The sequence below is a fragment of the Lutzomyia longipalpis genome, chromosome 3, assembly GCF_024334085.1.
Source record: "Lutzomyia longipalpis isolate SR_M1_2022 chromosome 3, ASM2433408v1".
Lineage (NCBI taxonomy): Eukaryota > Metazoa > Arthropoda > Insecta > Diptera > Psychodidae > Lutzomyia > Lutzomyia longipalpis.
Genome location: NC_074709.1, coordinates 21,109,301 through 21,133,987, shown reverse-complemented (window position 1 = coordinate 21,133,987; position 24,687 = coordinate 21,109,301). Strand labels below are relative to the sequence as shown.

Here is a 24,687-nt window from a genome sequence, read left to right as displayed (position 1 = left end):
GATGAAATTTGATATGGGGGTGGAGCGGGTCAATATGAGTTGCAAGCGCTATATGGGATTCCGCCCCATCCCCTCTTTCTAGCGCCCCCACAGAATAATTGGGGGAGGATTAAAAATAAAACTCATCAATTCTTTTTATTGCGCTGAATTTTATTGAAATTCCACAAAAAATGTTTCAGTAGTTTTTCAGACATAAGTTTTTTTTTCTTTTCATTCATATTATATGAGAAAAAAAGTTAAGGCAATTTTAGGTGATATATTTATTTTATTTTTTTTAGTTAATATTTAGTTTAAAAATGTATTAGAAAAATAAAAAAATAACATATTAATATAATTATTTTTTCTTTTTTTTTTAGCATTTAACTCTTCGAGTCAGTTGATTTGTATTTTGTTGTATATAAGTTTTGTTTTCTTTTCAAAAAAAAAATTCTAATTCTATATTATAGTTTCGAAAGGATTATTATTTACAACAACAATATTTCCAAGTAAGTTGAAATACTAACTAAATAAAATGACCCTTCACCAATAAAAGACGGAAAAGCTTATAACGGGATGCTAAATCGAGAACTTACGGAGAAACTTTTTCATTTAAAATCTGAGACCTAGCAGACCTAGCCTCTTTAACCGTACTAAACTTGGAAGAAAAAGAAAAGTTAATTTTTATTTTTTTTTAAATTCGATGTAAATATGGCATTTAAAAAAAACTAAAAGACTTTATTTTTATTTTTATAAAAAAAGAACTTTTTTTTTAAAACATAATTTACCGTTCGTTATAAGCTTTCGTCCTACAGTCTAGTTGTTGGCAAAGGATGTTTTTTTTCTTTTAATATTACTATACAATATTTAAGGAAGGTAATTAAAAAAAAAGAGGAAAACCATCATTAGTTTATGATACAACATGTAATTAAAAATTAGTTTTAGACTTAGACCGTTTTGGTTTAAGTTTTGTTTTTAGTACTTTTTACTTTTCAAAAGAAAAATTATGCGTGTGCGTTTTGTGTTCGGAGACGGATTCTGTTGTCGTTGTAATCATTCTCTGTTCCCTAATGCGTTCTTGTGTGTTATTTGTAATACGATGATGTGTAGCTACGTCCCCGGAAGTCGTTATATCCCTCAGGGATACCTTAGCGAGACGTTGCTCCAATTCTAGAGGCGGTGGTGGTGGGAAATCTGCTTCCTGATCATATTTCTTCGTTTCATATCTGATAATTTAAAAAAAAATTAAGAATTGATTATTAAAGAATTTAATTTTATGTAAATTCAGTAAACAAATTTGGCCAATAATTGATTAATTATTGAACTCAATATTGAGCCTAATATTGAGCCTAATATTGAGTCGCGTAGATGATCAATTATGGAGCAATCAGGGTTGATAGACTATTATTGCTCAATTGGTAATCAATTAAATTAATTTGCAATAATTGGGTAATATTTGATCAATCAAATTGACAGATAATTGTTACTCAATAAGTAGACAATCATAAAAAAATATCCAAAAAATGTATATTTTATTACTTAAGAAATTTTTTTTTAAATTTTTTTTTGGGTAGATAAACTGAACGCTAATTTGCATTATAGATGATCAATCGATAATCAATATTGATTGAGTTAATACTGAGTATATATTGATTGACAAAAGATTTAAGAACAATATTTGGTCAATATTTACACAATAGTTGATCAATCAATGATCAATTATTGATTGAGTTAAAATTGACTCAATAAAAAGTCAATATTGATTATTATTTGAGAATAAATTGGTCAACTGATTGTCAATTAATTTGAAGAACAAGATTTGGTCAATTTCTTGATCTATAATGAAAAATTTATTGAGTTAAAATTGAGTCAATATTGATGGTATCAGTTTTAAGTCAATCTAATTCCGCATGGAGGATCAATTATTGAAAAATTAAAATTTACCTGAAATTGATCGATCCTTGGTCAATAATTGATCAATCAATTGACTGACTCAATTGATTTATCAATTATTGACTCAATCATTGATCAATTTGATTGACTCAACGATGATTAAACATTTATTGACTCAATCATTTGTTTTCTGAGAGCTACAAGCTTTTTTTGTTATTATTACCTGGCTGTAAATCCCTCAAATTTCTGTCCATCATTTTGTTTATTATCAGAATTCGTTGTTGTTGTTGATGATGTTGTTTTCTTGAACGTACTAAATGGCACAGATTTCCCCAATGTTTTCTCCTGCAAATCCCTAACGCATGCCTCCAAATTCGTTCCCTGCTGCACTCCTGTCGTCGATGAGTAGGTGTTTGAGTCTGTTTCCATGCCATGATAGGGTCGTGGTATGGAGTTCCCCGTGAGGAATCCTGTCCTTGGGGGTGGCACCGCCGGTGGTTGCTTCCTAAATGTACTTTGGCTACTTGGAGATTGATGAATTGTTGTATTCAAAACTGAATTATTTTGTGACAAATTCTGCCCATACGCGGCGGAAGTGTAATGATCTGGTGGCGATGATTGGTAGTCATAATTCTGCTTCTTCTGCTGATACTGATAATTTGACGTATTTCCCGTATCTGTGTCACTATCATCGGTGTATCCAGCTGCTTGTCTTTGACGATATTTTGCTTGACGAATGGCCACAAGGCGATTTCTCGCCTCTTCCAGTTGCTTCTCCATCTTAAGTACTTCCGAACGAGCATTAATCTCCTGCGCCATCCCGTCCACCATACTCGTGTTAATCTTCAGAATATGCTCCTCTTCCATTTCAATTGCCCGCTGCGCTGCTATGACAAGATTATCAGTTGATTTTATTACGGCATTTCCAGCTGCCTGCAATCGACGTCCTGACTCCGAATTGGGATCAGACTTTACTTTGCAAGCAATGAGTAGTTGAGCTGTTGATGCAGCCACTTGACGTGCTGATGAAATTAATGTTTCTTCCGTTCCAACACCAAGTACGAGATTTTGGGCAGCTTCAACGAGACTATGCGTGGCGGCTGCTACAAGTCGTGCAGCTGAAATCAAACCCTCTGACCATTGGCCATCGTCTGATGACGTTAAGGGGCGACGAGCTACTTTCCCCTGCTCAATCAGCTCCTTCTGAGCGGCATTTGCAGCACGTACGAGGGCTGATGAGGCTGCCATTATTCCCTTAGCAGCCTCAAGGATCATCTCGTCGAATTTTAAGTTTTCATCCGTCATCTAAGAGGTTAAAAAACAATATAAAATTAATTTAATACAAAATTAAAGATATTTAAACGAAAAACTCAAAATCACATAAATTAATTTAAAAAAAAACATAGATTTGAAGGAATAAGGAAAGAGTGAATAAGGTCAATTAATTGATTGATATAGAACATGGTAATTAACAAGAGAAGATCAATTTATTTACACATAAAATGCATTAAATGTTGAACTGTAGAAATAGAGAGTTTATCGATTGTCCACAGTAATAATATGTTTGATTCCTGGGTGATAATTTAATAATAACAACCAAGAATATCAAACATATCTTACCGTAAACATCACCACCACCATAAATTTTAGAGAACTATTAATTTTATATGATTAAAATGGAATTATTGCAATGAAAATTTAATAAAATTTCCAACATTTACCTTAATGTCTGAATTTCGTCTTGGCCGGAGACTGGCTAACTTCTTAGCTGCAGCATCAATAGATGCTGCTGCACCGAGAAGTTCATTTTCAGCAATTACAGTGGGATCCTCTGGATCAATCCAATCTGATCCCTTCAGCTGTTGCGCAACAGACAGCAAGTCAGTAACGCACGTGGCTACACGCCTCGACAGGTGCATTCGCTCATCAGCAGTTGCCCCATTGAGGACACCTTCGAGCAGATCACGATAGGCCATTGCAACAGCAGCACCAGCATCGAGAGTTTTCTGACGCAGTTCAACTGTTTCAGCGCACGACCAGGCAACAACACGGCATACATTAAGCATATCACTGATAGAACGTCGTCCAAGATTCGCAGCTGCAACAATATCAGCTTGCAAGTTTGAGGCACCAGCAGCAACTGCCTTTGCAGTGGACAGCGTAACATTCTTCGTTACACGAATGAGATCTTCTGGCGTGGCCGGAGCACTTCCAGGTGCGGGTGGAATTTGAATGCTACGAATTTCTTGCATTATTGCTTCAACAGTAGCCTCCATTGCTCGTGTTCCGCGTGTATGTTCATCCTCGACGGCTTTTACGGTTTTCAACAATGTCGAAACATTCAACACCATTACCTAAAAAAATTAAATAAAAATCATAAATACGCGAAAAAACGAAAAAAAAGTTTGAAAATATTTTCTTTAAAATTGAAAAAAATAAAAAGAAATTCTAAAGAAATTACCTCTAATATATTGGTGATACATTTCACGAAGGAAATTTATAAAATTCTACATTATAGGCCTATTGCTATATACAGTTTTAAATTTAAGAAATGCAACGTTCTTTTTTATATATAATACTCTAAAATAATTTTATTTTTTATAGTCAGACTTTAAAGGGTAGAGAGGACCGTAATTAAAAAATAAGATCGTGTAATAAGTACATTTTTAGATCTATTAAATGTTTGTCTAAAAGTAGTCATAAGCTGAAATTCTCTACTCAGTCCGGCTTAAGTTTTTAAGATCAGGCCTAAGTCTTTTTTTTTAAGATTGACTTTAATATTTTTAATCTTGGCTCAAGATTTCTTTTATTCTAGACTGAAGTTTTCCTAAATTGGACTTTAAATTTTTAAGGTATGTTCAAGTTTTTATTAAAAAATACTTGAATTGTTTTAAGATCAGACCTAAGTTTCTTAAGATTAGGTCTAAGTTTTTTAGGATAGGTCAAGGCTTTTCATGTAGAGCTCAAGTTTAAAATGAACCAAACATGGCTTTAAGTTTTTAAGCTAGACTTAATTTTTTTTATGAGAGGCCCTAGTTTTATGAACTAGGTCTAAATTTTTAAGCTAGACTTAAGATTTTGAAGCTACTAGGCCCAAGTTTTAAAGAAAAGCTTAAATTTTTCAAGCCAGAGCTAAGTTCTTCGGTCGACCTAAAGTTTTTTTAACGTTAGGCCCTGTTTTTTTTTTAAAGTAGGTCCATTTTTTTTATTCTAATCTAAGTTTTCTTAAATCAAGTTTTAATTTTTTAAGCTTTATCCAAATTTTTCAAGGTCTGAATTTAAGGCTTTTAAGATTAAGGTCAAACTAAATTAAGGCCAATTGCATTTTAACATTTTTTTGCGAATTTCTATGTTCGAAAAGGACCAGACACTAATTTTTATCGTCTAGGGGCATTAAAAACGGTAAAATTATCAACAAAAAAAATACATTCAGTCGCGATTCAGCCTGACCTAACCCTAAAATCATAAAAACTGGAACTTATTAGCTTAAGACTTTAGATTTTTAAATTAAAATTTATTTTTAGGACCGGCCTAAAAAAACTAAAGTCTGGGTTAAGTAACTATTTAAGCCGAACTTAGTTGGGAATTTCATCCAGAGACATGAGAGTTTTTTAGCTTTCAATAATTTTCCTTGATCACTCTAACGAAATAAATTAATAAAAAATAAATAAAAATAAGCGATTTTAATATTCTTTCGGTTTTATACGGCTTATTTTCAGTTTACCCACACTAATACTATTTCGTTTTTGAATCTCTCATCTACTTAATAAAATTTAATAAATGATATTTTGTATTTCAAACATTTTAAAAGAAATATCATTCAGCATCCATTTTCTTTATAGACTTTAATAAAATTAATTGGTGTATTGATTGATAATCAAGCAACATTTCAAATTGAATGTAAAATAATTAATTTAAAAGAAATATCTAATATGAAGATTAAGGAAAAGTTAAGTTGCCTATATATGTATGAATATATTATAATTTTTTTTTAATTTTACAGTGATAAATCTGACAACGGGTTGGACAGTCCTTTTGTTATATCTGTGTTGACATCTTTTGCAGACATCTCAAAAAGGTTTCTAAGTTCCTGCCGAAAAATAGGGAATACAGAATAAATAATTTTTTTTTCTTCAAAAATTTAATCTTTCAAAATTCATTAACAATTTAGCGATGCTAAAGGGGATGCAAAATATCGTTCATTAAAAACTAGAAACAATGTAGAAAAAATTGACAGAACGAGAAATAGCAGTAGAATTTTGAAATTCTTAATGCAGCATTTATACGTGCAGACACCATCAAGATGCAGAATGATATTTTTGTTCTAATATTAGACTATTTTTAGACACTTTGTAGCCTCTTTGTAAAAGAAAAGAGTAACTACAAAATTGATTATATTTAAAAATAATTAAAATAACGAAATGTAAGTTTGGCATTAAAAATGTATAAATTTACCCTTAAACTGTACTTATATAGAAGTAAAAGTTAGGCCCATGGAGGTAGCAGTTAGGCCATTACATACTACATACAAATGCCTCCAATACCACCTCAAGCATTTCAAGCGAACTGCCATAGCCTATTTAAAAGTCAAAATTCCATGAGAGTTTTATGTTAGTTATGGTAACACAGTGTTGTTGATTGACTAAAGCTCAACTAAAACTAATAACTTCTCTGTTCCGTACAAATACACTCAACTACCACTCAAGGAATTTATTAAATCTTTAAAAGATTTTATATTGAGGTGAATTAATAAATATTCAAATAATCTTCAAAATTAACATAATTAGGCATTCAAGTTTTTGAAAAATTGCGTACACTGTGTATGCCTCACATTTGATATTTCTTCTCAAACTTTGTTTTACGATTCTCTTTTAACCTTTGACCGTTCTTTTCTAATATTTGACGATTTCTTTTTAATCTTTAACAATTTGTTAAAATATTTGTGGCTTTTTTTTTCTAATTTTAACGGATCTTTTCTAATATTTGAATTTGTTTAAAAAACTTAGACATAGCTATAAAATACTTAGACCAATAAAATTTATAAAATTAGGACTTGCTTAAAAAATTAGGGATAGTTAAGAAAAACTTGAGCCTGGTTTAAAAAAAAAAGTTTTAACTTAAGTAAATTACGCCTAGCCTAAAAACCTTAAGACTTAAGTTAAGAAAAGAGGCCTAAGTTAAGAAAACTTAGGCTTGGATAGAAAAAATTTATACCGAGCTCAAAAAACTTAGTTTTAGCTTAAAAAGCCTAAAAAACTTGGACTTAGCTTATGAAAAATTAGGCTTGACTTTAAAAAGTACGGCCTATATTAAAAACTTTGACCTAGTTTAAAAACAACTTAGTCCTCGCTTAAGGAACCTAAGCAAAACTTAGTAGTGGACTTCACCCTTTTGTCCCCTTTGTGTGTTCAATGATAATATTCTAGTATTGATATAAAATAATGTTCAAATAAGGGCCTAAAACTAATAAACTTCAAATCTTCTCAGATACTCAATAATAATAAAAAAAAAACTAGAAAAATAATAATTAATCTCGGAATTTGTATCACACACCATATTCAATGTGTTCAATGTTAGTATGTTAATATTGGACAAAAAACGAAGAAGAAAGTAAAGTTTCCCTAACTCCATTATCATTTATTAAACAATTAAGAAAAAAAGAACAAAAAACTCACCCTTGCACTTTCTTTCATGTCATTCATTGCTGAATCATGAATTGATTTCCCGGATGCCAATTTGGTTGCATTTATCAATTCACCAAGAGCTGCTGCTACATCTTTAACTGCATTCATTACCATTACTTGTGAATCTGGTTGTCCTGAACCCAAGCTAGTTGCGCCCCTTTTAACTGCTTCTGCAAGTTGTACTGCAAGTACAATGGTTTTGTATTATTTGTCAGTTTTTTTTTTTATTTTTATTAATTTTCTTGAGAAATCTTCACTTACAAATGGTTGAAACTGCATTTTGAGCTGCAGTTGCGAGTTGATCCTGAGATCCAGCAGCACCAGCTACGAGTACCTTTGTATCCTCCACCAGAGCCTTTGCAGTTTTCAGTATATGTTCACGATGATCAGCAAATGTTCCATCATCATCACTGTGCAATGTTCCAGCAGTTGCAAACATTATCGTTGCATCGAGATCTCCAATGATGCCTGATACTGTATTTGCAGCATTGATACACGCCTGAGTTCCTCTTGAGCCAGCCTGCAGTGCTGCTAAGACCTGAGAAACTTTCTCCGTGACATCACGCGAGTTTCGTGATACTTCAGCAAGAGCATGGGCGTCATCTGGACGAATTCCAGCAGTAGATTGAATTAACTGCGAAATTGAATGCCCAAGTTCTTGAACGGTGTTCCTAATACGGATTGCAATATCAGGAGACGTTGTATTTACTGAAGCACCAATTGAATCTTGTGCCAATTGGGTGTAGTGGTGCGTGATATCAATACACAACTGCGGTAGCTTTGACTGATCCAAACTCGCCTTAGCATTCACTTCATTTGTCAAGCGTGCGATTTCCTTTGCACTCTGCACCATACGTGTTTGATAGTCAACAAAGTTATCCATTCCACTCGTCCCAAGGAAGGATTGACGTTTATCGGTGATTCGTGTGATTGAACGTGAAATTTGTTCCATTAAACCGGTAACAACGCCATTTTCCGTTGATAGTTTCTCAACAGTTGTAGTGAGTTCAATGAGTGCTTCCCTCGTTGTTGTTACACATTCATCCAGTTGTTGATGGTAGTGTACTGCACGGGGATTCCCACCAGCTTCCTTAGCTGTCTCAATTAGCTCCGATGCAGCTTCAATGACTGACTTTGTCTGATCCAACAGGGTAATTTGTTGCGAAGAGTGTATTAGGTGGGAGCAAGCTCCTATGGCACTATTGGTCAATGGCACAGCGTATCTAGAAATCTGGGTTACTGCATGTCCCAAAGTTTCGGCATTCCTCTTAGCTGCAGCACGAACAGGATCCAACTTTTCCGTAATTTCCGATGCTGCATTCATTGTTTGGCACGTAAATCCCTGTAGGTTATTTTCACGTCTCGGTGCAAGCCCCTGAATTCCAATTGATAGCGCAGTTGAGTCCAAATCCCGAGCGCAGGCATTTAGTGTGATCAACACCTGATCACATTGCACCTTCCCTGGAGCCTTCTCCTTAATACTATCCACGAGTCTCTTTACACTTTCGGACACGGGTTTACTTTGGTGTGCCAACTGCTGCCAAACAGGTGGATCATCGGGTGTTACAGCAAGAGACTTGACCGTTTTAACCATATCTATGACACCATCGAGAACGGAGCGTCCTGCCAGGAGTATTGGCTCCTGCGCATGATACCCTTCTGTTGATATACGTGCGGGTATGCTAATATACTCCGGGGATGATGCAAATTGACGGCAAGAATGAACAGCATCCATGAGAGAATGCGTTGCTTCGGCACATTGTTGACGAGCAGTTGCAGTATTGTGCTCCAAATTCTTGGATTTCTGAACTAAAGCTGAAGTAGCAGTAGCCACGTCCTTTGCAGCATAGATAAATTGCTGCTTAGCAACGGGATTATTTGTGTTTGTGCTTGCATTCCTAAGAAAAATCATAATTTATAAGTCAGCGCATAAAATCCTAATTGAACTAGATTTATTCAATCAATACAAGACTATGGTCAGACAGGTGCTCTTCAGGAGGCTTTCTCAAGCCGTAGTAATAATAATTTGGGACATATTCTAAACAGTTCTCATTTGACTTAAATTTTCCTTAAACTTCTTTTTCTTCTGTGGCTTGATTAGTTTTCCAAAGGAGATCTAAACTAATCCGATTTAGGAACTTTGTCTCTCTCACTAAAACTCAACGCTCAGTGTGAGTATTCATAACAAATCTGTCTACATTAAAAGAATATAAAGTCATTAAAACCCTTCCAGTTGTGGATCTTCAGAGTTTAAGTGTGATAGCTCCTTTAACTAGGCTTCTAAAAGATCGGATTTTCAGTCTGAAGCACAGTTAACTAAATTTTATTAAAGGCCGACGTTTCGGATTATTTAAGTCCATTTACAACACGACTTGCTCTTTCTTCTCTCATTGGTGGCCAATCTGTACTGCCACGGCCGATCCTTTACTTGTCTTCTTAGTCTGGCCTTAAACTAAAGCCTTCCCAACTTGGGTAACCCTTAGTCGGTAAACAACCTAAATATACCAACTTCTACTAACTCCTTACAAGCTTGCCTGAAGTTGGCGCCCTTTAACAAATCTTAATTCAAAGCATCTCCAACAACTAACTCACCTTGAAATGTTGCATAAAATTGTCGTCTGTTTTGCAATGGTTGTGAGTGACGAAATGAGCTGTTCACGTGTTGCATCGGGATTGCATAAAACTTGACAATGCTGCTCAATCGCTTGAGTGACTCTCTGAAGTTGAGTCTGATCAACGAGGCCTGGTCGACCGGCTACACTTGTTGGATCACTGATACCAACAAAGTAAGCCGACTGAGCAGCAGACTCAATAAGGCCACGCATTGATTCTGCCACCATGTTGACTGAATGTCCAAATTCAACATACTGCGAAGCTTTGGCATTGTTAATCATCTCACTTATTGCATGACCGAGACTTGCTGACTTCTCGGTGGCTGTTTCGAAGCAATCAAAGTAGCCCATGTCATTGAGTGGCTCCTTGGGATGCTCGAGGAGTGGACGAAGGGATTCAATTGTTCGAATAGCCTTGTCGCATTCTTTCTGGCCCGGAGCTGCAGATGTACACATATCAACGAGATAGTTGATGCTCTCTGTTACGGCCCGAGCTGCAATTGCTAGTTGATTCTTTGCATTAGGTTGCTCAGGGTCAGCTGCTACGGATTTGGCGGTGAAAAGAAGAGCTGATGATGTTCTAGATACACCACGAATGGAAACAACAACGTTATTCCGGACAATTTCTTCATTTGACTGTCCAGCCATTTCAAGAGACACCGACAGAAGTTCCTTGTAGGCCTGACTGAAGTCCTGACTTGTACTTGCTAACTGTGCAGGACTAGCATGAGCCTGAACAATCTTCCCACCAGCAACATTCAAATTTTCCGCTGCATGTTTCAGCTCTATTTGCAGTTGCCCATAGGATTTGTTAGAAGGCGGAAATTCACCCATTGCAATAACTTCACTTAGCTCATTGATTGTCTTCAGAGCATCATCAACTTCTCGTTGCCCTGGGAGGCAGTCAACTGTCTTCTCAAGAGACATCTGAACATCTCGAGCTGTTTTGGTTAAAATAACCGGATCTCCAATATTTTGGAGCATCCTCTGGGCTTCTTCAATTACCCGTACAGACGAAATGATAACATCATCAGCGCAATTGATGACAATTGGATTGTTATTTGTTGCTGCAACTCCTCGGACGCTTTTTGTAAAGTCACCCAAAGCCAGAGCTGTGTCTCTACCTGCTGCTCCCGCGTACAATCTATTGCCCTGCGTAACAGCCGATAGAAGTTGCGACATCGCCACACCAACATGTTTACTCGTTGCACTAAGCTGCTTTGCCGTACTTTCAGGTGTCTCTCCAGGCAAAGGACGCAGATTGTTCTGCTGAGCTGAACGTCTCGTATCATTGAGAACATTCCGCAAGTTATTCACAGCATCAATAGCCGATTCGAGCTCTTGCCCACCGCATGCTTCACGTGCTCGTGATGCAGATGATCGCAATTCGTGTATGGCATCACTGAAGTTGATGGTTGTTCGTGAAAATTTCTGCGATGCTGTAAAGTCTGAAACTGATGGTTGAAGAGCCCGAGCAGATGCTACGGTGTTCGAGCCTACATCTACGAATGATTCCGCAGCCTCAATGAGCCCCAATTGGAAGGATGGCTCATCGGGGTGAACAATTGTATTCTTAACGCTCATCACTAAACGTGGTATGGCATCAGCTGTGGAGCGACAATCTTGCAAATGTTGCTCTTTAGCTTGATCATCAGTACTGTACTGGATGGCATTTTGAGAAGCAGAAATGCACTGAGTTGCCGCAGATGCAGCTTGTTTTGCAGACTGCTCTAAACGATTAATGAGACGACGTTTCATTGCTGGTGTATTGGCTGTTGTTGTTGTAATGTCACGCAGTTCCTCAGCGGCTACACGGAGAGCTTCTTGATTCTGTGTATCATGAGGATGTGTGCTGCACACCCGTGCTGCTTCCAAAAGCCTGGCAGTTGCATCAGCCAGTTGTTTAGCTGCAGCCAATAGACGATGTTGCAATTCTTCATCATGTTGATCATTCGCTTCACCTAAAAACGTTTAAAAATCTTAGTTTGAATTTGGCGCGCCCATCTGAGGTGAGAAAGTCATGGTGGTGAGTTCGAATGGTGAAAAAGGAAATGTGGGGAAAATAACAAATTTGACGGCATTAAATGACAGGATGGAATAAGAAGCGAACGGAGACAAAAGGATTTTACTAACCTTTAATATTTTCAATCAATCTTGCAGTGGCTTGACCAAGAATCTTGGCTTGTTTGATCATTTCTTGGGGATCAGATGAAGACACCAATTTGTCCGTTGTTATGAGGACATTATCAACGGGATAATCGTCCTGTACCAATCGAGCTTTTTCTCTTGCATTCAAATTTATGTGCTCCAACAGTTCTTTCAGCGTTCGCGACACCTCCTGTGCAGCTGCCATTAAATCACCACGTAATTGATGATTATCCGTGGCTTCATTGCAAATGGCTACCAAGTTGTTTACTGCCTTTGCTACTTCACGCGCTGCTGCCTCCAGTTGCTCCCTACAGGCCTTATTCTGTAGTGTTGGAGCAACAACCTTTGCACAAGCAACCAACTGACTTGTCGCAAGGGCGCATTGGCTTGCTGCCTCAATCACCTTATTGCGTGTATCATCATCATCCACACTGGCAGCAATACTCTTTGCCCGTAGAACAAGAGCAGCCGTGGTGTTTGCCACTGCTTTTGCTAATGCCAGCAACATGTCATGCAATTCACGACTTTCGGGACTTTCTTCCCCAATTGAGCTGAGTACTTGCGTACTAGCTTCCCCAACGCGACTTGCAGCATTCAACAGACTCTGTCGCGGTTCCTTACTCTCTGGCTCAGCAGCCTTCAGCAAATCACTCATTGCATCACACAAGCGACGAGTAGCGTCCAAAAGACGATCACCGTTGTTGTCATCCTCCATGAGAGCAGCCAAGAGACGAACTTCCTTCGTTACAGTCGGAATACTCTGCGTGATCTGTGTTACAGCTTCACCGACTGCATCGTGATCAATCTCATCTGGCTGTGTAGCCGTTACAACTTGAGCTGTTGCTGCATTCATTGTTGCAATGTGCGTCGTTACAAGCTGCTTCGAGGACTCCAGCGTATTTTCGCGCCATTCAATTGAATGTGGATCATCACCAATGTCGGGAATTTCCACTTTCGTCTGAAGCTCCTCTTGAGCCCTTCGCAATTCTTCGCGTCCAGCCGAAATGTATCCCAAAAGAGCTCGCTGTGGTTCCGTTAGAACCGAACTAATACGAATCTCCTTTGACTGTAACCGAAATTTCCAACGTTAGACATAAAAAACAATTATAAAATATAATAAATATAATATAATAACTATTTCACCTACACCTAATGAATATTTTTTTTGAATATTATCGAATTATTTAGGAGGCAGCATGAAAAGAAAAAAGAATTTTTCAAATTTAAATTAAAGTCCAATATTTTTAATAAATAAAAAACTTGTGCAACGCATTCAATAAATATTTTATTTTAAAAACGTTTTTAAATGCATTTCAGCAATTAATAATTAACTTAAAGGTTTGTGGATAGAAAAACGACCTTAAAATGTCGTTAGGATAATGTACATATTTAATGATTAATAAAAAATGTAAAAAATCTGATATTTTTTTAAAAATAAAAAATAATAAATCGATAATAATATTCATATTAAATATTTAAAACCTACACAATTTACACAAACAAGTATCTAATTGCTTTAACTAGACACTAAAAAATACATAATAATAAATTTAAAAAACTACTAAAAAAGAATTTAAAAAAAAAATAAAAAATTAAACAAATAGTCTTACCAGTGGTGGCTGATGAGCCAAGTTGACTTGTCCAACAATTGCTCCATACTGTACATTGGTCATATCTCCGTGTGTATAGGATTTTTCTCCTAATTTTATTTCCACAATTTTATTGTGCAAAGTTGAATGAATAATACGTAAAAGAAAATAAATAAATAATACATTACGAAAAGACGATATTTAATTATGTTTTATAAACATATATTACATAGACTGGGTTCTCTCAGTAATGCCCAAACAGCTAAAAGAATTATTATTGAGTAATTATTGAGCAAAGACAATGCTTTAATATTTATTAAACAGAAGCGTAGCCTTAAATAATTCTAAAGTTTTGTTTCTTTTTTTCAAAGTTTGATGTTTCTTTTCTTAACGTTTGACATTCCTTTTCTAGAGTTTGGCGTTTTTTTTTTAACAAATCATTTAACAGCTTTTGACATTTATTCGATTCTAACTAATTCTAACACTTGATTTGTCTTTTTTAACGTTAGAGGCTTCCTTTCTAGAGTTAGGCATTTAATTAATCAACTTCGTTGTAAAGCTTTTGTGACCGGATGAGGAAGGCTTTACTGCGAGAACCCAATGTACAAAATAATTATATTTAAGATCTTTTAAATAAAAGAATTTTTACACTAGTAAAAAAATAAAAATTGTGTTCATTTGTATGTGTATATGCATGTCTATGAAAGCTAGCTATTCAGTGCATAAACATTTTCTTTTAAACATATTTTACCATTTTTTAACAAGTCTTTATTCATTTATTGATAAAAAATTTAATTCTGACCGAAAGAAGCGGTGTGTATTAAATGTGACTGACATAAATACTAAATCTTTTTATATTCATATTTACATAAAATATGTATATACGTATAAACATTAGAATCTCAACATTTAGAACAACATAATACGTACCGTCGGATCTGCGCATAATGACTGGTTTTGCCAAAGATTCTGTATTAATCTTTCCAATTTTGTTGGTCTCATGTTGAAGGAACGTTGCCCTGGAAATTATTTTAATGTGTAGGTAGTTAGAATTGTAAGAAAATAAATTTTATCTATAAGGCAGCGGGGCAAGAAAATTCACTCAATGTTTTCGGAAAATCCAGCAAGATTGAGCAAAGTGAATAAATAATTTCTTTAGTAAATTTTCCGCCTTACAACTCTCTCTCGGAGAACTTTTCTCTATCTCGCTGGGAAATATGATATTTTGAGCTTTTTTCCTAAACCTTTCAATGACTTTTTGTGCCCCATACTCTTCTACCAAAAATCAACAGAATAATGTGAAAAAAAGAAAGTAATAATATACTAACTTTGATGGAGCAACACTCTCTTCCACCATCGTTGATCCTTCATCTCCCTCAATTCCAAAATGATCTTTACTTTGCTTTTTCTTCAAAATAATATCAATGTACCCCGAAATAAGGTGGACAATTTGCTCAGCTTCTGTCGTTTGCACCGAGTAGTATTGATCGGCATAATCCCCAAAATCCAATGTAAACGTATTTGGTGATGCACCCCAACGTCGTACCGTTGTGAGTGGCCACGTTTTGAGAATTTCCTTTGTTTTCTCATCTAGACGCAACACCGAATCTTTCGTAACACCCAACAATCTTGGAACTAGCTTATTCTTTCCGCTTAATTTTTCTTTTACAAGGAAAAATGTTACACCATACGTTGGGAGTTCTCTTGCTGTTTTAGTATACAGGACTTTAGCATCAATTTCAGACAACTCCAAATGCTTATGATGCTCAGCAAAGATTTTCCTTTCAATATTCTTTACACGAACATACGACTGGGGCAGAAATTCCTTGAGGCTGTAATAAATTAATTACAATTCTTAATATTTGAGACTTAATTTATTTAAAATATTATTTTTAGTAAATTGACTAGTTTATCTGTGTTTCTTTCAGTTTATTCAAAATCCAATTAATTTTTTTTATTGGTTAGAAACTCAAATACAAAATATTAATTTGAATTTGGCGCGTACCCGTGGCGGAATAAGAAAGATGGTGAATTTGAATGGTGAATACGGAAATTGTGGGGAAAATGTAATATTTGGCGGCAAAAATGTTGAAATCGAATTTTTAAATGTTTCTAAGTTTCACGAGGACGCCAAAAGGTTAAATTTTATATTACTCTGAAAGAAACTCTTCCAGACATTTAAAAATTATTTCACCTTAGAACAAATCTTCGGTACTTACTCTAAGAACCCAGTTGTGTGCTTCTTATCGTTGTAGTCACCAAATTGAATTTGTGCCTGAATACCAGCAAATTCGCAGGCTTTCTCCTGTGTAACAGGATGCGTACCATCAAGGATTGCATCTCTCGCTTGTACATAGAGTAAATTCAATTGAACAGGATCTCTAGAATCGATATTTTGATCAGAATAGAAGAACTTTCGTCTCAGAAGAACTGTTTCAGATTCATCAATGCCCTGCTCTCTCAGAGTCTTTCCCACTTCAACCCAATTGATCTCATCGTCTGTTTTTAATTTTTTCCTCAAACTCTCCATTTTAGCATCTCGATCTTTCTCCGCAACTTTTCGACGCAGAGTCAGGGTACTGAACTTATTATCGGGCAAATTTTCATTTTGCTTCTCAGTTTCTTCGCGAACTAATCCGTACTCTTCGTGATTTGTTATGCCAATCTTTGTACAAATAACCACCATTAACTGTGAAACTGGATGGGAGTCATCTACCAAAATCGTCTTCACAGCTCCATCCAACATGCGCACACGCAAAGTTCGTAATTTGCGTCGATACTCGAGGATATCGTGATTATGGAGGAAGTAGTGTCCCAAATGACGACTAGCTTCCAACCAAACACCTTGACGATTGTCTTCATCAGCCAAAAACAGGCCAAACTCTTGGGCTGTTCGAGGAAATTTTATATAAAAATTGTAGTCAGTTATGAATTAATAAAAAAAAAAGAAAACTTACGTTGCCCTTGCACAGCATCGGCAAATTTATCTCGAATTATCTTACAGGCATCAAATACTGTAGTACTTGGATCAAATTGGATTGTCTTCGTAACACGTCCACCCTCTAAACTGATCCTTAGTGACAACGTGGCCATTTCGAACTGCAACATAATTAAAATAAAGAAAAATCATAAAATAAATATGCTAATAAAACTTTACAATAATTTATTCTTTGTCGTATATATTTTAATTAATTTTTAGTAGATTTTTGTAAGGGAACGTGGCCCAATTCCGACCTCCAAAAGTTCACGCAGAATGAGATAAAATGGAATAAAATAAAAAGTAATATTCTTTTTGGTAACATTTTAAAGCCCATTTAATTCTCTTTTAACTCTCATAACTTTCTATATTTAAAGTTTTATCAGTTTTAAATAGTAGCGGATTGAAAAAGGCCTTTAGAGCTCCGAATTGGGCCACGTTCCCCTGCATTTTAGAATATAATCTAATAAAGGAGTTTATGAACTGATATATGGAAAAATCCCTTATTCTCGTAACAATCGGGACACTAATAACATTTTAGAGAATTTAAGAAAAAATATCAATAAATCGCAAATAAAAATCTTCTCATTTCCCCTGGAATCTGTTAGGAAAAACCATCAAAGATTTCCCAGAAAGTGCAAAAAATTGCGTCGTAAAGTCGTATTCAGAGACCAAGAAATTTAAATGTTTAGAAACTTTTTAGCTCATCTTGCGTTTCAAAATATTTTTAAAGGGATCGAAAGCACAATGATGACGCAATCTTCTGCATTTTTAGGCAAATCTTTGCCATCTTCTCTTATCATTTCTTAGCCAATCCCAAAGGAAAAATTAGAAGATTATTAGTGGGGAATTTAAAGCAGATTTTCTTATTTTTCATGAAAATTAAAATTGGCAAAAATATTCTTTAGATACTTCAGAGTAGAATGGTTGCCGGTATTTTTCATTCCATCGGCCAAGAAATTAATAAAATTTAATATAATTTTTTACCCTAAATGTTATATTAAAAAATAAACCTATCGGGATGAAATACACCCCAGTTCATTGCCCAAAACCAGACATTTCCAGAAAATGATCATTATCTATTTTAGATCCTATAGAACCAGATTTAGAACGATTCTGCAAAGGTGAAAATTTGTGTTTCATGAGAAAACGTAATTCATCTTTTTTTTACGAAAATCATTCTTGGTTGACTAATTAATAAAAACCTTGATTGGTAAAAAAAACTCATAAACTGATTAATAAAATATTCAAATAAGCTAAGAAGAATTTCTATTCATCACTAAAAGTATTTTTGCGAAATTTCTAAATAAAAATTGCCAAAAAAATGCGATAGCCACGCCCTCATTATATCTTGTACCCATAATGCATTTGCTTCAGAAGCTAATATGCTAAATTAGGCTTCATAGAGGTGGGGCTTGCGCAATTTTTTTACCTAAAGTAGAGATAGAATTAGATTTAGATCTTAGAATAGTAGTAGTTTAAGAACAAGTTATTTTGAAAGCATTTTGTGTAAAATGTAATTTTTACATCTTAAAAAATCTAATTGTTATATCTTAAAAAAATATTCCTCTAAATTACTTCAAAGAATGAACCCTATACGTTTTTAACGAATTGTGATGTTAAGGAGATTTTGAAATCTTAAATTTAACCAGTCTATTTAGATAATTCATTGAAAATTAATAAGGATTTCAATTCATCCCTTTCAGTTAATATTTCCAAATTCAAAAAAGAGGTTTGAAAGACTCATATATCTCTCAATTAATCCACTGCATTGTTCGAAAAATCTGTAATTTATTACTAAATGCGCCACATGACTTGAAATTCAATAAGTATAATGTACTTGTGGGAATAATTATTTCTTATATCGTAATTAATTCAATATCCCTTTGCCATAATTTCATAGATGAATCATCAAATAACTTGATACAATCATGATGAATTGTCACACGAGTCGCACGCATAACACACAGAAACTATATTAGTTTGAAAAAATAATTCTTTAATTAAAATAAAACGGAACTACTTTTAAATTTTGGCGCTACACAAAAGCTGTGCCTTTTGTTTTAAATGGAATCACTACTATAAGACACACGTTAATTAGATAAATTAATGAATCACACAACATGTTACTTACCCTTAACTGCGGAATTTATAGAAGTGATAATTGTGGTTAAACACAAAATTTGTTTCATATTTAACTACTTTAAATTATAAGATTGGATTATCAACTAAGGATAAGAAAACTTTCTTTTAATAATTTCTTTATACTAGATTTTTTTAAATGAAAATTGAAGATTTAATTACTAATGAACAATTGTTTAATAAATAATCTAATCAACGTTGATTCATAAATGCATTGAAGAATTTATGAAATAATCGAGGCAAATTTGGTGATTTGGTATAAAAATTGAAATATTAAAATCTACGTAGTGGCACTTCAATTTAATTAACATAGAATAAAATAGGCACAAATAGTCACAAATTTTTATTATTATTATTGAAGATATGTATTTATATTAACCTTTTTATATTTAATCACACTTTTTAGGAGAAAAACAAAATCAACTATTTATTAATGAAAATAAAATCTTCCCTTATAAAAGGGGAAAATTTCAAGAGAATAACTGAAAAGTTTTTCAAGGAATTTCTGAGAGTGAAAGGAGTGTCCTTTCGGAACAACGGTTAGGCCTAGAATGACAATAAGTAAGGGATGCTCTGCCGACAGAAGGGTCAGAGCACCGAACTTTCAGATGCGAAACACTCTTGCTAACCATACGCAAGTACAACATCTCTTGCTATCTCTTACCCTCCTTTTTTTCAAACATTAACCAACGTATATGTATCATTTCACCACCCCACCATTCGGATATGTATAGAAGCATGAATTTCAGCCATCCCTACTGCTTGTTTACATACATCTTTGGACTATGTATAAATGGAGAAAAAAACAAGGAAACTCAATTCACTATGAGCATTTACTTTTCCACATTTAGGATTTTATATGTAGTTATGTGGTTTCTTTGAGCAAATTTAAGTAACTTCGATTAAAATATCTATGATAAAAATACTTTTTATATAAAAATTGTGTAGTTTATTATTGAAGTTATTTAGTTTAGTTATTTTTCTAATTTTTTGCTTCTTTTTATTTTCTTTAATTCCTTAATCTTTAACTTAATTTTCCTAAACTCGTAAACTATTTCCGTTTTTACGGTTAACTGAATTTTGAATTGATAACGTAAAATATATAATATTTTCACGGAATTAAAAAAAAATACTTAAAAAACGAATTAATCAATCAGGATAAATTTTATTATTGAGTTAGAAGAACCAATAGGAGTTGAAACGGTAGTACATACTACAATCAAGGACCTCCCTCTTTCATACTTTTTATGGTCCAGAACAGAAATCATCATATTTTAGTGAGAAGAGGGAGTTCGAGTAGCTAAAACGTCATTTTTTATGATGACATATTATCTTCATGCGAATGAAAGGGAGGAAAGGATACGACATTGAGCAGAATTTATTTTAAAATTTTACACGTTTTTATATTTGGATATAAATAAATTTTAAAAATAATTAATATAGAGTTGAGAAAATATAAGCTAAATCAGCTAAATAGATATTTTAAGTAGGTATAAGTACCTACATATTTCAGTTTCTCTTTTATTGGGTTGTCCCATAGAGTTCCGAAAGTTTTCCCATATATTTTCAATTTTTTCTTATAGGTTATAAATAAAAAAAAATATACACTTACATTTTTCTTGTTTTATTCCTTATTCCAGATGTTTTAAAATCCCGTAGAAATGATAAAAAATGAAGTCAAGTCAAATCGTTGTTAGATAAACTGTAATAAAAAAAAAACAATAAAAAGAATAATAATTAATAAAAACTTTGTTTTAAATTAATTATATTAACTAATCAATAATAATTATAAAATAAATATATAATAAATGCTATGTATATATTTTCCAGTTTCTTTATATATAAAATTTCCGCTTTTTTCGTTTTCATTGATGTACTGGGTATGTGTCTTTATGTTTTACGGTAAATAGTACTTCCACCAACGCAAGCTCTTTCGAGACAAATAAAATTGGAAAAAGTCGAATAGCTAAATGGCTTGATGCTGGAGCCGATGATTGGCGCCCGCCAGTCGGACTTTTCCAGCTACAACGTCATACATTTACCACCATCATCCCCTAGGGCGTCCCCAAGTCTCATAGCAGTTGGCGGCAGGAAGTCGAGAAACTGAAACACTCTCTTACCCACAAACAATCCTGTTTATAATCTTATGACTTCTAGGCGTACACATCTCTTTTCTCTGAATTACTCTCAATCACATTATAATGGTATTTAAACAAATAATTAGCTTTATTATTATAAAATTAATTATTAATATTTTTTTTCGTAATAAATGAGCCAAATTTCTTTATTATTTAGTGATTTTTTGGGGAGAAAAATTAAACATTTTTACATTGCTTGTACGTTAAAATATTACTATTTAATTTTCATTTAATAAATAAGAAAAGTGTATAAAATAAAATTTAAAGTGTTGATATGTACGCAGTGGAAAATTCGTTTTCCAATGTTTAAAAATTCTTTTCGAGCATTTAATGTTTATTTTATCGTTTGAACTAATTGTAATAGTTAAGGATTCTTTTTTTTTACACTTAACGTATTTTTTCTAAAGTTCAATGTTTCCTTTCTAAAGTTTGATGTTTTTATAAGTTTAAAAATTCTCATTTTTTTAAAAAAGTTTTCATGTAAATTTTATCATGAAAAAAATTATTAAAGTGTATTTAATTAAAGAATAAAGAAAAACGAACTTTTGAGGTAAATAGACACTGAAACACCCTCCCGTCTATTGGCATGGAAAGCTCTGGCGAAATTTGTAAGGATTCTCTTGGAGTAATCCACCGATATTTGATTCTTACTCACGTATTGACAAAGCGTCCAAATTTTCCAAATAAATTATTTATATGTATGTTAAGCTCATGGTTAGGCTCGTTAAGTTATTGTGAAAATTATATAATATTAGCGATTGTTTCTTTCAATATTGCCCAGGTTCACCCAGATCGTTCTCTATAGTAATAATTAAATCCCACATAACATTCAGTTTGAATTTCACGAAATGAATTTAACAATCACGCTTAAGACACAAAAATATATTATAGGTAGGCACCCTTCTCGTTGACACACTATTTTAATTTCTCTTCAAAATCATTTTATCTTACTATATATTTTGTCTTATTAAGCTAAATGTGAATGTGTATAATGAATATGAATGAATAGGGTTCTTTACCATGTGTTTTGATTTCATCACACTAACTTCATCACGTTAACTCACTTCTGTGAAAAATATACTGGTAAGCTGACTATTCTTACGGGAGGTATGATTCATCTGATGAACAAAAAAAAGCTCAGAGTACCTACTTGAGGAAATTAATTAAACTGAAAAACCTGTGAGCAATTTTTATATTCTTAAAATTGTAGAAAAAAAACTCCTGATCAGCAAAGAATGAATCATAGAAAATTATCAAAGGAAATTTTATTTAATAGCTTATATTGGTTTTTACAATGTATATAAATTTCAGATTTATATAACATAGCAGGTAAGAATTTGAAAAGAACGTGAGGTAAGTGAGCAAATAAAGAGGGTTGTGGGGTCGATTCTGTAAAAAATCTTTTTTTCTTTTTTAGACAATCATTTTATTAAAGAAAAACATAGGATTTGTTGTTCAACAAAACATTTAAAAAGATCTTTAAAAAGTCATATAAATATAATTTTACTTAAAGAAAAACACGATCTAAAAAAGAAACAAATTGTTAAATTTCACAAGAATTTCTTTTAAATTACCAAAAATCTTATAACTAACTATCTCTAATTGAAAGAGAAGAAAAGATAAGATTTTTAACCCTTGGAGGATGCGATATTTCTAACCTCAAACTTTGACCTTAACTTTCTCTCAAAAAGAAAATGCTTATCCAAGTTTTCATGTTTTCTTTTATAGTAATTGAACTTCACTACACATGCAACGATAGGTGAAATAGATTTTAATTTTTGACAATTTAATAAAAATTTAATTAACCACGGTGGTCAGCATAATACTCCAAGAATTAATAAAATCAACGCCACTATACCGGAAACGGAAGTCTTTCGTGTAATAATTAAAATTAATGATTTAGCATAACTGATACATACTAAATTACGTAATTTAAGGCCTACAGAAAATTATTTCACATAATTCTCTTTCTAATCTATAACATCAATTCGTGCTCATAGAAAGTTTCAACCCAATCTAACGATTCTGGGTGTTGGAAGGTATACATAAGCTGTTTTCTTAATGAAACACAACTAAAACATCGTCTTCGGGAGACGTGCTCAAAATAACTTGATGATTTCACGTACTATATTGGAGTCCGTTTCTTCCTCAGAACACACATAATATGACACGAAGATGAAAATTTATAGAAAAAAAATATATACATCAGTCAATTTGCTAATTAATCACAATATTCAGTTACATAAATCCTTTTTTCCTTTCTTCTCTCAATAGGATAAAACTAACACACGTCTCTCTGTTAGTTAAAGAGCATCAAAGAGGACTTTTAAACTTAATGTTTTCAACATATCAAAAACTATTATAAAATTTTATTGTGTGTGCGTGAAAAGAGCGAGACAAGATAACTTTGCGTATTATGAAATCTCCAATAGTCGAAGAGTAAAATATCAATGAATGAAAAATTGCAGTGTGGGTAGAGGCAGAATTTGTGTGAGGGATTCAACCACCCACACTGACAGAATTATGAAAAAAGCATCATCTGTATGCCTGGTGTTTGCCTGCCTATGCTGGTCAAGGCTTTTCGAAAAACTGTATGTATGTACAACGTATCATGGCAAATACAACTGATCAGCAAATTGCCAAATCCTATGCGCGATTCGTGTAGCATATTGGAAAGAGAGGTGTATGTTGGTTGGAAAAATAATCAATACTGGAAAGGATCACCCCCATCTATCTCACAATTACCGACTGGAAAAGGTACAAAGTAAAAAAAAAAATGCCTTTGTACACAATGAAATAAATAAACTATTTTGTGCATAAAGTATATAAATAGACACTAAATATAAATACAACACACTAATATTATTATCTCACTATTTTGAAAGTCTTGTATATAGCAAAGACATAAAAATACAATTTATTCAGGAAACTACATATAGACCAAAAAATATTAAATTCAAAACAGAAAGTTTTAAAATCATTTTAAATTTATAAACTGAATAAAACAATAAACAAATCGTTTAAATAAATAATTAAAATGTTTAAAAAAAACCATTTTGAGGCCATTTTTACCTAAAAAGGTTAAAATCCGGTTGGTTTACTAACTTTATAACTACTCAATTGCAGTCTTTCTCCACTGAATAGTAAATATTTAGTTCTTATCTTTGCCCTGGGACAAATATGGATTTCACTCATTTCCTGAGTCACACAAGATAATATTTTAAGTATAAGGAAAAGATTATTACACCAGAAAGAAATTCAAGTGAAGAAGAAATGGCGGATTCGTGAACATTGAAGACCATATGAGAGAAAAAAGTTCCGTAGCACTTTCTTTTACAAATTTTTAACCAAAATTTTACGACATATTGAATTAACAATTGTTTAAATGGATTTGCTTACCATTTAAAATGAAAATTGGTGGATTTTTATGAATAAGTAGAAGAGAAATATCTACACTGACACTTCACGCCCCTTTTTCGAATTACACACTTGGCCACTGTAGAAAACTTTGGCGCTAACATACCCAGA

At 33.5% G+C, this 24,687-nt stretch overlaps 1 protein-coding gene across 3 annotated transcripts; it reads right to left on the bottom strand.

Moving 5' to 3' along the window:
- Positions 1–129: 129 nt before the first annotated feature.
- On the bottom strand, positions 130–24,671 carry LOC129792554 (talin-1). 3 transcript variants are annotated; one of them, XM_055831688.1, is made up of 14 exons: positions 24,559–24,671; positions 20,634–20,723; positions 16,860–17,001; positions 16,122–16,791; positions 15,231–15,734; positions 14,833–14,921; positions 13,924–14,012; positions 12,299–13,379; positions 10,146–12,126; positions 7,815–9,451; positions 7,545–7,735; positions 3,591–4,223; positions 2,093–3,174; positions 130–1,202 (listed from the first exon to the last, which is right to left on the bottom strand). In XM_055831688.1, exons 3-14 carry the CDS (start codon positions 16,993–16,995, stop codon positions 962–964), a joined length of 8,334 nt encoding a protein of 2,777 aa, XP_055687663.1. In that variant the 5' UTR covers positions 16,996–17,001; positions 20,634–20,723; positions 24,559–24,671; the 3' UTR covers positions 130–961. The 3 variants fall into 3 exon arrangements, with proteins under 3 accessions (XP_055687663.1, XP_055687664.1, XP_055687665.1); XM_055831689.1 differs by lacking the exon at positions 24,559–24,671 and adding an exon at positions 24,232–24,428; XM_055831690.1 differs by lacking the exons at positions 130–1,202; positions 2,093–3,174; positions 3,591–4,223 and adding an exon at positions 4,342–5,959.
- Positions 24,672–24,687: the final 16 nt, after the last annotated feature.